The sequence below is a fragment of the Gavia stellata genome, chromosome 28, assembly GCF_030936135.1.
Source record: "Gavia stellata isolate bGavSte3 chromosome 28, bGavSte3.hap2, whole genome shotgun sequence".
Lineage (NCBI taxonomy): Eukaryota > Metazoa > Chordata > Aves > Gaviiformes > Gaviidae > Gavia > Gavia stellata.
The window spans coordinates 5221443-5235169 of record NC_082621.1 but is presented as its reverse complement, the minus strand read 5'-3'; the positions used below and the strand labels follow the sequence as shown (position 1 = coordinate 5235169).

The 13727-nt window shown below is 58.7% G+C and overlaps 2 protein-coding genes across 2 annotated transcripts; both read left to right on the top strand.

Moving 5' to 3' along the window:
• The first annotated feature begins 1748 nt into the window (after positions 1-1748).
• Positions 1749-5866, top strand: PRR29 (proline rich 29). The gene is made up of 6 exons (XM_059830250.1): positions 1749-1826; positions 2311-2437; positions 4224-4357; positions 5273-5448; positions 5598-5668; positions 5835-5866. The coding sequence occupies exons 1-6, from the start codon at positions 1749-1751 to the stop codon at positions 5864-5866; spliced, it is 618 nt and encodes a 205-aa protein (XP_059686233.1).
• A 328-nt stretch (positions 5867-6194) lies between these two features.
• LOC104257419 (1-acyl-sn-glycerol-3-phosphate acyltransferase alpha) lies at positions 6195-13307 on the top strand. Its single transcript, XM_059830581.1, has 6 exons — positions 6195-6250; positions 11737-11870; positions 12169-12344; positions 12482-12577; positions 12799-12871; positions 13066-13307. The coding sequence occupies exons 1-6, from the start codon at positions 6195-6197 to the stop codon at positions 13305-13307; spliced, it is 777 nt and encodes a 258-aa protein (XP_059686564.1).
• The last annotated feature ends 420 nt before the right edge of the window (positions 13308-13727 follow it).

Genomic DNA, 13727 nt, shown 5'->3' with positions numbered 1-13727 from the left:
TTGATGGAAATAATCACCCAGAAGAGTGATCTGGGGAAATGCAGCTGATGGAGGTGGAGGAAAGATACCTGAGGCTAGTGGGAAGTTGGGCTGTTTTGGGGGGAGAAAGTGCTTTTTCATTGCAACGGGTTTGCTGGGGCTTAAATATTTTGTGCAGACGCACTGTTCCTAGCCGCAGTGTTTCCCTGGGATGAGCTCGGACACGCAGAGCTCTCTGGCCAGGGGGAGATAAACAGAAAACATGAGCTGGTTTTGGTCTGCTGGACACAAATCCCCTTGGGAGCACCCTGGGAGGGACTCGTGGTAGGGGAGAGCAGCAGGCTGGAGCCAGGCTCTGGTGTAATCAGTTCCTGCTCATGCTAAGCCTTGCCTGGGTTTCCATGGGGGGTCATTGCTTCCCTAGGGAAGGGGTCCACGAGGCTGGGAGTGGGACCCAGGGCACCTGGCACTGTGCCACGGGCACCCTGGGGACCAGACCTCAGTTGGCACCGGCAGGGCTGAGCGACATCCCCGGCCACTGTGCCTTCGTCGTGTGCCTGGGGATGTTGTCTCTGAGGACCTGCAAGGGGATATCCCGTGGGGTGGAAGGACCTTCTCCCTCCACCAACGGAGATCCCAAACCTGTGGTGCACAGGCAGGGATGCCTCCATCCGACGGCAGGCACATCAGAGCCTTGTAGATCCGATCCCAGCCTGACATCCAAAGCTATCCCAGACTCTCACCCAGACCTGTCTCCCAACACCCTGCAAAGGCACCTCGCCAGGTTTGCTCTGACATCCCCCAGGTGCAGGTGACACGGCTCAGCCCCACAGGGACACGCTGCAGCTGCCTCCTGGGCCCTCCAGGTGCTTTCCACCAGTGCTTGAAAGGACCTTTCAATAAGTCCCAACCAAAGAGGCGGTGTGGCGAGGAGCGAGCCGCTCCAACGGGAAAGCATATCCCGCCAGCCCCCGCCCCATCCTTGTTTTCCCATTTCTCTGCCGGGGGAGGTGACCTAGCAGTGGGCTCGAAGGCCATGCAAGGCAACAGTCCTTAAACTGGAAAGAAAAGGCTGTTAAAGACAGGATCGCCTCTGGCTTGGGATGCCCCAGAGCCCCAGACTGCCAAAGCTCAGGAGAAGGTGGCAGGGAGCTGTCATTGAAGGTTTTCCCTCTTATCCCTCAGCTGAGCGACCTTTGATCTGTCCCGGGGTGGCTGCGTTTGCGCTCAGTATCCCCATATATTTCCCAGCTCAGAAATGCAGCCCCCGAGACTGGGAAACAGAGGCACCGAGAGCACGAGCCACAGGGCAGGAGCAGACCCGTCTCCCACTGGCTGCGATGGATGTGACCTGTGGAGACCACAGCATGCCAGGACCTGGGATTTTAGGAAAGCTCCCAAAGCCACAAGCTGTGAGATGCCAGTGGGGCTGAGCAGCCCCAGTGCTGGGACCAGGTCTCCCCTGCCACTGGGACCAGTAGCAGGGCTTGGAAAAACCTGCAGCCCCCTGCTCCCAGCTCGCTTCCCTGCAGGGAACGTTGTCCTGCAGGCTCAGAAATGCCATCGGGGGGGGGCACAAGCCATCCCTGCCCCACAGCCTTTTGCAGTGGGGGGGTTATCCTGGGGGTACACTGCAGGGAAAACCAGCCCAGGGACACTCCTCCACTGGCCAAACCTCCGGGGAGGGTTTGTTTAGCCCCAGCTATAGCAACGAGCCCGTTGCCTGCAGCAGCTCTGCTCGCCCCATCGCCTGTGTGCCTCCCCGAACCATGGAGGTGGGGGCAGCGGGGGACCCCCATGGGGGCTGGGGGGACACCCCAGCAGGGACATATGTCATCCCGCACGGGGTAAGCCCTGGAGAGGAGCTCCGTCTCTGGAGTTGTGGGATAGTCAGGGCTCACGAGAGTAGGGTGGGGAAAATGGGATGGGTGGGAGGAGAGGGGCTGAGGTCGGGGTTTGGGTGGGCACTGGGATCTGGGGCAGCAAACCCGGTCTGAGATGGGGCTCTTTGCAAAATGCCTCCCAGCTCCCTGCAGACCCCGGGTCCCCGGGAAGGCCACTTCTGCACGGAGACGCGTCCCCGGGGGTGGGAACTTGCCAGGCGTGCAATTCACCCAGGCTTGCGGGGCTGCACCCCTGGAAAGAGGGGGGTCAGTGCAAGCCACCCCCTCCTCCTCGGCTCTCATCCCTGCTCCCCCCGGGGCCAGCGCTGCTCTCCTCCCTGCCACCAGCTCCTCTCCCCTCGCCTCCCCGGCTCCAGCACTAACAGGGCACTAAATTAAAGCAGGAGTGGGAGATCCCTGGGGTTTTCCTGCCCCTCCTGCCTTTCAGCTCCAACCTCAGCGATCTCCCCATGGGGCCGTGCCGGTGCCCCAGCAGCCAGTGATGATCCTCCAGCAGCTTCCCGGGACCGTGGCTGCCCTGGCCCCCCCCGCCGGACCCCTACACATCCGGGGAGGTGCGTGATGGTAGACGTCGTAGAGGTCAGCATTAAAACCAGCTTAACTTCATCCTCTTCTTTTTTTCCCAGCCTTTTCAGGATGAGGAGCAGGCAGGGGGGCTGCACCCCCCTCCGCAGCCTCACAGGGCTGGCCACACCATGCTTTGATGGCTGCTTTGCCCCATGAGACGGAATTTTTGGTGGTTTTACCAACCTTGAAGTCTGGGCTGGCTTTGGCCACACCAGGATGCTCCCGGGGAATGGTTTGGGGCTGTTTTTTGAAATCCACCTCTCCTTCTTCTCCAAAACCCCGTTTCATGTGGGTGTAGGGAGCATCACCAGGGAAAGTCAGGGTAATACGGGCTCCTTGGCCATGCTAGGCAGGACTGGAGGAAACACGTGCCAGCCCCAGAGCCCGTGGGCTTCGCCAACCTTGTACAACCCAGGATCCAGCAACCTGGGCTGGGGGAGCAGACAGCAGAGGCACGGGGAGGGGGGGCTCGCGGTCCCCGAGACATGCCGTGGGCGAAGCCACGCAGCCTTGTGGGGAGGGGGGAAGGTTGAGCTGTCTCTAAAAATACACGGACGAAAGGGCACTCTCGAAATCGGTGTGGGAAGAAAACGGAGACCCCAGCCCGGCCCCTCGCAGGCCTGCGGTGGGGGCTGGCTGCCTTTCCTGCGGGACGGGTGGGATCCATTAAGAGCTGCCAGCCCTTCGTGTGCTTTCTCCTCCTGGTTCAATGCCTGGCTGCTGGCCCGCTCCCTCCTCGTGTCTCTGGCTCTGGCCACCTCCCGGGTTGTGCTGTAATGCTCCTCGCTGGAGGGTCGGCTGCCTCATGGGTGCCCTGGGAGGCTGTCCCTGCAGCTGTGAAAGCATTTTGGGATCTGGCATGTGGGACACGGGGATGCCCAAACCCCCTTTTTCCCAGGGCTCCGGCTAATGGGGGCTCAAGGGTCTCGTGCACAAAGCCAGCAGGATCTCGGAGGCAGCCCCTCCAGCAGGTTTGCAGGCATTTTGCAGGGGAACTTTACGCCTGCGGCAAATGGGGATGTTTTAATGGGGATGCAGAGTCAGACGCTGCGCTTTCCCTGCAGCCGGATTGCCCTCAGCAGCCACGCCACAGCTTGGGCATCCAGTCAAGGGGACCGGGACGCTAACCTGTATGCGCACGGCCACCCCGGGTCCCAGCTCCTCCTGCGGAGCCAGGCGGGGGCTGGGGAGGCACCGAGCATCCCCAGCCTGCTCCTTTCCTGGACCCAGCTCCGTAGGTGCTTGCTGCTGGGAATGGAGACAGGATCAGCTCCCGTGGTCCGGCTCCAGCTCCTGCCTCCTTGGGGAGTTTCTGAGCTCCCCCGTGCGTGACGTGGTGCAAAGCGGAGCTGACCCTGGCGTGCTCCCCATGCGGTGCCACCCCCAGGACACCGGCTCTGCCGTCTGGTGCCAAGGCAGAGGCTTGCCAAGCCGCTGAGCACTGCCAGGACTGGAGCAATTCTCTTCCGAATGGGCGGAAAGTCTGATGCCTCCAGCACCACTAATCACCTTTTGTGAGCAGCCTTCAGTAAGCCAGACCAGATGTTTAATCACATTTGCAAATAAGAAAAGGCTGAAATACGGCTATTTTAAAGCTTTATCCAAGCAAAATAATTTTTAAGTGCCACATGGGCCTTCCAAATTGGAGTGGGGGGAGTTTGGCTTAGCTCCCAGTGCTTGGGCACAGGGACAAGCCTTGGTGCCGCCCCATCCCAGGCACTCCCCATGGCCGTATTTCTTGTGCCCTTGCTCTGATCTCTCTCTGATGCAGAGCCCCTTACTCTCTGGCAGATTTAATCGAGTTGATGATGATTCAAAACTCCCAAATGCACCAGGTGGTGATGAACAGCCTGGCTGTGTCGGCACTGACATCCTTTGGGTTCGGACCATCCCCAGCTGCTGCCCAGGTAAGGATTAGGGATGCTGGATGAGCAAAGGGACCATAGGACCAAAAGGACCAAAGACACAGGCAAAGGGACCTTTCCAGAGCCACTCAGGAGAGCGGGCTGCCTGTGTCCCGCTTCGGCACAGCGTGGGACCCCTCTGGGCGCAGAAGCTGGGTAGTCTCAGCCCATGTCAGTCCAGACTCTGGAGCACCTTGGGATTTTGGGGCTCTTTGTGCTTGTTTGACCCCCAGCTCTGCCAGCACAGATCACATCCAGGCTGCTGGGAGGCGATTTAGCCCAGCTGGGAAGAGCCAGGACCCTCCCTCCGTGCTGCGGCGCGGGCAGGGTGCAGCGCTGCGCTGCGGCGGCTGAGCAGCGAGGCTGAGCACTATTCATTAGGCAGGATGGCTCTGCAAGGGCTTTCATTTAAAAGTCCATCTCGAACCAAAATCATATTAAACATTTCATCTCCGTGGGGGGAAACAAATGCTGATTTCTCGGCGGGGGCGAGAGCTGGGCTGTGGGCAGCTGCCTCGCTCGCTGCCAGCTGGCATCTCTAGGCACGCACCCTCCCGTGCTGCCCGCCCAGCACCCACCAGTTCACCATGCTGGCCAAGACCAGACCCTGCCTGTCGAATCTCAGTGGCCAGATCAAACAGGCTCTTCCCAGCAGCATTTTGAGGTCCCATCTGTGGGGCTGCCACCTCCCCGTGTCCCCAGCAGCTGGGTTCCCACGCTGGCCGACCGCAGGGCTTTGTGTGGGATCGAGCCCACCCAGCCAGACCCTGGGAGAGCCGTGCCGTGCCGTGCCGGCGGCATCGCAGCCAAGTGCGGCTCTGTGGGAACCTTCTCACTGGTGCTTTCGGGAGCAGTGCCCCGGGGAGACGACTGCCGAAAGAGGCCCGGCACAGCCTTGCCTTTTGTTCCTCCCCGCAGGCGATGGTGGTGCCTTTGCAGACCGAAGACGAAGAGGAGGCTGTGGTTTTTCACCATCACTACCTCCCCTACCCCAGTTCTGCTCCTATCCTGGCATGGCCGGTCCTGGCACGGGATCGGGGACCGGCGGCTGTGCGGTATCTGGGCACAGGCTTATTAGCCGAGGATGGGGAGGTGTGAGTAACGAGGGTGCTGCTTTATGCCACCCAGCGCGGGGCTGCGTGCGTGTCCCTGCGGCCCCTGGTGTAACAAGACTTCCAGCCCAAGCTGGGACACAAGGGGCAACACAAGGCCAGCACTTACTCCTGTCCTTGCTCCTCTCCAGCAGTGCGGTGCCACCCCCTCCACCCCCCAGCGCCACGGGGACTGTGGGAGCCGACATCCCACCAGCATCAGGTAAGGACACCTTCTCCCCACGTCCCTCCACAAGGAACGTCTTGCCCTCAAGCATGCATCAACTGGGCAGCCCCCAGTCAAAGGCTGAGCCCTCCCTGTTCCTTCCATCCGTTGGACCCTGGGGGTGGCCATTGCACATCCTCCAGGTCCCCTTTTCTCTCCGCAGAGTACTACAACGTGGTGGAGGAGAGGCTGTGAGCTCCATGTTTCCCAAGATGGTTTCTCCTGCATGTCCCAGCTCTCAACCCCAGAAGATCCTGCAGGTGCTGAGCATGGGTGCTCCATGATACACATAGTTTCGGGGTGGGTCACATGGAGGAAGCCAACGTGCCCAGCGTTCACGCATTTTGCTGGGCACGTTGGCTTCCTCCCCATGAACCACCCCAAAGCAGGGGGTGTCACGAAGCCCGTCACCAAACCCCAGGTGACAACGTGACCCCAAACAGGGACAGGCTTTATCTCCATGCTCTGCAGCGGGCTCATCCCCAGCAGGTTAGGCGTGACATCCCAACCCTAGCTGGACAACATGTCTCTGCCAAGCCATGAGGACTCTGCGGCACGAGCTGCGCTGTGTCCCTGTGGGTGGGTGGGTGGGGGCCGGATGATGCCAGCCCAGGTGGTCCTGGTCTTCATTAGTCCCTTCAGAGCTCAATGCAGCACATTGCCTGTAATTAATTTGCTTTGTTAAGAAAGCACCCTGCTGTCACTAATTAAGCATCTCTAATTACCCAGACTGCTGGCTTTGTGCCTGAGTGCAGGGCTGCCTCCAGGCTGGGAGGGCGTGAGCTTCTTGCACCCGGTGCAGGGGGTGGGTGCTGGGGCAATACAGGGAGCTGCTGATGGTTGGTGCTGGGAAGCAGAATGGGATGCTCCTGGCTGAGCACAGCAATGGGAGAGCTAGATCTGGCCTGCAGCTTGTTCCTGGTGGGGATGTGGTCAGGGCAGCCACCTGATAAAGGGGTTGCAGTGTGGGGTTCCCTAGGACTCGGTGTCCCCTCTGCTCACCAGGAAAAAAGGGGAGATGTGTTTTGGATGCTGGAGGCTGTCCCCTGCTTCTGCTATTTTCCCCAACCCCACTTAGGGGTGACAGCCCTGCTCTGACCACTGTGGGGTTACAGGTCTGGAGCACAATTCTGATGAGGAGCGGCTGAGGGAGCTGGGGTTGTTCAGTCTGGAGAAGAGGAGGCTGAGGGGAGACCTCATCGCTCTCTACAACTGCCTGAAAGGGGGTTGCGGGGAGGTGGGTGTTGGTCTCTTCTCCCAAGTGACGAGTGACAGGACAAGAGGGAATGGCCTCAAGTTGTGCCAGGGGAGGTTCAGGCTGGATATTAGGAAAAAGTTCTTTACTGAAAGAGTAGTGAAACATTGGAACAGGCTGCCCAGGGAGGTGGTAGAGTCACCCTCCCTGGAGGTATTCAAGGAGCGTGTGGATGTGGCATTGTGGGATGTGGCTTGATGGGCATGGTGCTGTATGGTGTGGGGTGGGTTGGTTTTTGGTGTGGTTTTTTTGGTTTTTTTTTTTTTTTTAGGTTGGACTTGATGATCTTACAGGTCTTTTCCAACCTTAGTGATTCTGTGTGATTCTGTGTGTCAGTTATCAGGAGGGTTTGCCTTAAGAGCAGAGCTCCTAGCAGGAGACTTCAGGGCTGGTGGTCATCTGGAGCTCAGAGCATGCAGAAAGATGGTGCCCAGGCAGTTGCACCCTAAATCCTCTCCTCAGGCATGAGGACTGCCCTGTCTCTCTTCTGGGGTCCCTATGGAAAGGAGGGCTCATCCTCCCCGGGTTCAGGACTGAGCTGTGCTCCGGCACAGGCAGATCTTCCCTGCAGCAAAGCTCAGCCTGGCTCCTGCTGAAGCTGGAGAAGCAGCTCCTCAATGCGGAGCAAAAGAGCCACCCTGGGCTGCGGCATGAAGGTACATCTGCAGCTGGGAGCACCCCGAGAGGCTGTGAGACTGGCTGGGCAGAGCAGCAGGAGCAGAAGTGAAGGAGACCATCCAAAAGCTGAGCTGAGTTTGACAGGAAGCCAGGCTGGTGCACAAAGGTTTCCATATCCGTACAGACAGAAAGGGAAGAAGGAGGCGAGGAGTCACCTGGGGATGCGGTGGACAGGAAGGGTGGGCTCAAGATATGGCCCAATCTTAGCTTGAATATGAGAATGATGAGAGGAATGGGAGGATGAAGCAATGGGGATTGCAACACCCGTGGTGGAAGTAACCCTTGGAGCCCTCTCTGGGTCACACTGGTTGAACTGGGGCAGCCTTCAGCTGGCAGCGTGGAGACCATCGCACAGCCGGGAGCCCGAAGGTAGCTGTTTGCACCCACATCAGCAGGGGCAGGGAGAAGGTGTGGGTGGAAAGAGCAGCCATGGGCATGGAGAGGAACGGAGCAGGGGAGACGCAGAGCGGTTTTGCTGAAGGTAGGCTGTGCCAGATGAGGGGCAGCGCTGCTGGGTTTGACCCAGGTGATGTGATGCCTCTCCCCAGCATGCTATAATGGGGCTGTTTGCCCCAGAGCCCTGGCAGGGTTGTTATGGGAAGGCATGAGCAGGGCTCTCTGCTCCCAGGCTCCTGCCCCGAGGGTCAGAGGTGAATCGATGGGTCTGGGCAGCAGCATGCGGATGTCCCTGGCAGGGCTTGGGACACAGAACAGCCGGGCTGGGAGATGCTGCTGGTGGCTGAGACCAGACCAGAGTTATCTCTGCAATAACAAGCACTTGCTTTTTAAAAGCAAGGCTAGAGTTTCCGCAGGGCACCCCAGAGCTGGCCTGGATCCTGCGTGCCCAGTGCGAAAGCAACAGAGCGGGAGGAGAGGCTAATTACAGCCCTGTGCATGCTAATTGCACCTATGTAAACACCTAACGCAATGCAGCCCCTGGCTGCCAACTGGGGCGAGGGCTGGCATCTCCTTCAGCCCAGGGTGGGAGCAGGGGGGGTGGCAGGGCTCAGACCCCTGTGGCATTGCTTGGACCTCGGTGACAGATCTTGGGCCTTGGGAGAGGAAGGGCAGAGGGGCTCCTGCAGCCCAGATTGGGGGGGAGCAGAGAGATGGGGAGCACTGGTACCACGTGCCTGCTGCAGACCCAGGCAGGGAGTGGCAGGGAGATATTTTTCCAATAATCTGATACTCTGCAGGATGAGGTTTGGGGATTAGCCATGATGCCAACAGGAATCTGCAACAAGCCTTGCCGGGGTGATGTGCGTGGACCAAATCCATCTCCCACTGTCCCTACCAGCTGAGATCCCCCTTTCCCAGGGGTGGGATCCCTGTGGCCAGGAGAGGTGCCCAGAGCATGGACACTTTTGTGGGCAACAGATTTGATCGCATCAAGTTGGAGGCACTGCAATGGCTTTTAACAGCCCAGGAGGGCACTTATCAGCAGTGACACCTTGGGTGAGCCAGGGTCCCTGGCGTTGACTCACCACCGCTGTCCACCCTTGGCGGGGTAGCCTGCCTCCCGTCTGAGCCATCCATCCTCAGGCCTCTGTACAGGGTGAGATACACACAGCACCTTCCCCTGGACCAGCCCCAAACGCCCACATGCTGCTCTGCTGATACACCTGATTCACCTGCCACGCTCCTCAGCATCCGCTGCTCCACTCGCCTTGCTCCTGGGGACACGGGCTGAGCTCCCCAGCATCCTCCCACCGGGGCAGCATGTTGGAGGTGGTCCTGCTCCATGGGCTGCTGCTCCTCCTCCCCTTGGCAGCCCTGCTGCTTTACCGGTACAATGCCACCTTCCACTATTTCTGCAAGGTGGCCTTCTTCAACTGCTGGATTGTGGCCATGGCCACCCTCCTGTCCCCCTTTGCGGCTCTTCGGGGACGCTCCGTGGAGAACATGAAGTGAGTATGGCCTGGGGATGCGCTTCTGATGTGGAGATGGCTGGGGCTTGGCTGCAATGGAGGAGCTCACGTGGTCTTGTGGACACATGTTCTCTCCTGCTCTGGGCATACCCACAGCTGTGTTATGGCCGGTGGTTGAGCCCTGAGGCCACAGCGAGGGCTGTGGTCATGTCCATGTGGCAATGAAGGGTGCATCTGCACCCTGTGGTGTGGTGAAGAGGTGCTGGCCATGCCCAGGGAGGGTTACGCCACAATGGAGTTGGCCAGCTGGGTTGGGACCAGTGGTCCCTGGAGGATGGTGTAGGGTAAAAGGGATTGTTCTTGGCGATCGCATCATTGGAGTCATCAGTTAGGTGGGTGATAGGGGGGTTTTGGCAGAGGTTGGAGGTACAATCATTAGCAGAATGCAAAAACATACGCATTACCATCTCCCTGGCAGCACAGCGAGGTCTTGCTCCGCAAGAGCCCCAGGGACTGCACTTTGGCAGAGGGGTTTTGGGATGTCTTAGTGCCATCAGCTGTCGGGCATGGTGCAGTCATGTCCCGGCGAGTCGTGTGCTGGTTCTGTCAGCTGTGCTCGAGGGTGGTGGTAGCCAAGATAGATAACATCGCTGTGCAACACTAGAGGAAGGTCTGATTGCTTTCAAGGTGTTGCAATCTTGTTACTGGATTCCTGGGCATGATAACATACCAGAAGGGATATAATTATGTCAGAGTGAAAAATATCTGAGCTTGTGGTATTTACTGAGCTCGAGCCATCACATATTTGTGCTGATGGATTTCAGGCCCTCGGCAGGAGTATGGTCAGAGGTTTGATGTTATCAGTCCATTGTGCAGCCTCTCTCCCTTGTCCTTTCCATGCAGAAAAGCTGTGCATGCACACACGCACGCATCCGGAGGTGCTCCAAGCCCTGGCACAAATGCTTCCGGCTTAGTGGAAATACCCGGTGTGATGCAGCAGTGACTCACACTGCCTTATCTTGTCCCACCGACACCTCACAGCCATCCTCTGCCAGAGCAGCACACCCAGCTCTGTCTCCTCCTTAGCCTCCAAATCTCAAAGCCTCCGGCTTGGAGCATGTTCCTGTCATTAGTCCTGGCTTTAGGGCATTGCCACAAGTGTTTAGGTTCTCTGCAGACACAGGGATCCCTGAGCCTGTGTCTCCCAAGGGATGGGTGGTCTTCTGATACCACGGACCCTCTAAGCATCATGATTCCTTCTCCCTCTGTGCCTGCCTCTACTCTCTCCTCCCAAACTTCTTCTCATCCCTACCTGGTGCTGAGCTCTTGCTGACAGCCCTGTCCTGTTCCCTGAGGGCTCCCTGGGACCAATCGCTGCCAGATGTGTGGACCCTGGCACAGGTACTCTTCATGCTGTGGGTTGGAGAGTGCCTCATTTCAACACCGAAAGTGTACCAGCTTTTTATCTCCACTGTGTGTGCTGCAATCCCCGTTGCTCCATCCTCCCTCCATTCCTCTTGTTATTCTCATACTGAGTGTCACCCTTCATCAGCACTGCCATCCTGATGTTACCCTTCCTGTCCAACCTTCCCTGGATGGTGACACCACTCTTCCTTGTTCCCCCTTCCATCTGCTCAGATGAAACCTCCATCTCTTCCCGACACTGCAGGTCCAGTGGAGCTATTTGTTGTGATTTCCTCTAATGCATAAAGCTGAGTTGGTTTTCCCTTCCCTGCTCTTTTCCCCTGGTGTCTGGGTTTCCAGCCTGCACACACAGATCCAGCTGTGCATGTGGGGGAGCCTTAGGGTGAGGGTCACCTGGCCAGAGGCAGTTGTCCTCAGTGGGATGTGATGATTTGCACCTTGGCTGCAGGCAGACATCCCATCCCTGCTCTTCTTGCTTTCCCATCATCCCTAGACATCAAAAAGCCTGTTTTTTTTCCTCCCACCAGCTTGTGCTGGCCATTCTTCTTCATCAGCAGCTCCAGTGCAGACTTTCTACTACTGAGACAGCAGCTGGTCTCACCTTGGGGATGGTTATAAGGTTAGCTCTGAGCTATACAGGCTACAAATGTGCTTAGAAAAGCAAAGCATCACTGAGATTGAATACAGATCCACCTTGGGACACACCATTTGCTCATGTAGACCAGATCTAGCCTGGCCCATCTTGCACCTTGCTCCCTGAGTGAATGTGAAGGGCTGGAAAAAATCAAGCAGCCCCACTCTGTGTTGATCAGCTCCCCACATGTGTTCCTCTGCCCTAGGCTCCTGCGTGCTGCGATCCTGCCCCTCAAATGGTTCTATGGCATCAGGATGCAGGTGTGGGGCTCTGAGCACCTGAACATCAAGGGGCCCTATGTGATAGTTTGCAACCACCAAGCTTCTCTTGACCTCATGGGTACGTGCAAGGGAGAGGGGGGGCTCATCACTGCATGGACAGTCTTTGGGGTGCTGCAGGGGTGGACCAGGCTCACTTTGGGGGGTCCCAGCGAGGCCAGCACCAGGATTTGTACAGGGCAGTGTGGTAGGCATAGGTCAGAAGAGCTGGTGGGACAGGAGCTCGGGGCTATGGGTGTGCTGCAGAGAGAGGGTTGGGACACTGGGAGATGATGCCAGGTCACTACAGCCACAGGGCTGGTTGGTTCTGGGTGCCACTGGGCAGGGACGAATCCTTTCCTCTCCCATCCATCCTCCAGGCATAGTGGAGGTCATTCCTGACCGCTGTGTGCCCGTCGCCAAGAAGGAGCTCATGTACATGGGCATCGTGGGGTGGGCCTGCTGGCTCAGTGGCATCATCTTCATCGACCGCCACAAAAGAGAAGATGCAATCGATGTCATCTCCCAGACGGCCAGGACCATGCGGCGTGAAAATGTGAGGGGGTCTGGCAGCAGGGGGGAGTCAGGGAGCAAACACCGATGGGGCAAGGGGGGTGCGGGGAGGACTGACATAGCAGGTCCCAGGGTGGTCTGGTCAGGGTCCATGCACAGGTCTCTCCCTGTCCCGTGCAGCTCCGAGTCTTGATTTTCCCTGAAGGCACCAGGAACCAGGACAAATCCATGCTGCCCTTCAAGCGCGGGGCTTTCCACTTGGCCGTGCAGGCTCAGGTAAGGCCCTTGATGGAGTGGAGTGGGTGTGCACCCTGGGGCAGCGGGATAAGGGGCATGAGGGTCTTTTTGGGTCTGCAGTCCCCAGGGACAGGCACACTGCTATGCAGGACCCAGGGAGGGGACGGGGACCTGCTGAAGCCTGGGGCACAGCAGGAGCTGGAGTCCCACCTGGGGAGGGCGTCTGCATGGAGGACACCCTGACCCTCCATCTCCTACAGGTTCCCATTTTCCCCATCGTGATCTCCCCATACTGGGACTTCTTCAGTTCCAAGGATAAGAAATTCACCTCCGGTAAGTGATGGACAAGAAGCCCTGTTGCTGGAAGGCAGGGCTGGTGGTGAGGATGAGGCACGTGGGGCTTGGAGGTCTCTTTGTGGGACATTGAGGTGTGGGGAGGCAGCTGGTGGTGGAGGACGTTGGTGGGAAGACCTGCTTCCTGGTGGGTTTGTCTAACAGCATCCCCGGCCTTTCCCTTCTCGCTCCAGGGACGTGCACCATCCGAATCCTCCCCAAGGTAGAAACCCAGGGCCTGAGCCCAAAGGATGTCCCTGAACTGACAGAAACTGTCCGCCAAGCCATGGCTGATGCCCTCACCGAGATGTCTGCAAATCACCCTGGGCACCAGCGCACTGAGCAGCCTCCGGTCCCACGTTGTGCTAGCGTCGGTGCTGGCAGGGGGACGGGCAGCCCACAGTGCGAGGAGGACACAACCAGGACCAGCAATTAGGCAGAGGGACCGAGCCCCTCGGGGACATAAGGGAGGTGGCACAGCCAGAGGCTGGGCCATGCTGTCCCCTTGTCCCCTGCGGATGTGTCCACCAGACCTGCCACTGCCCCGGCAGCCTGCGAGAGCAGGACGGTGCCCTGGTGCAAGGGGAAGCAGATCAGTGCAGGACGGGGACAAGGCAGCACCCTGAAAACGGTGCAAGGTGCCCCCAGAAACCCCTTGCTGTGACTGTGCATCCCCTCCCCAGGGCATTGCCTGTCTCCCCCAAACCTGGCGCTGTGCCTGGCCCCGGGTAACAAGCCCCGTCTGCCTGGATGGCCCCTGCCTGCACACTGGGTAGGGGGGAGAGCTGTGCCAGGCAGGGCTGGGGGTTCACTGCACCATTTTCCACCCCTGACGGTGTGACTTGCAGTGGGGTTC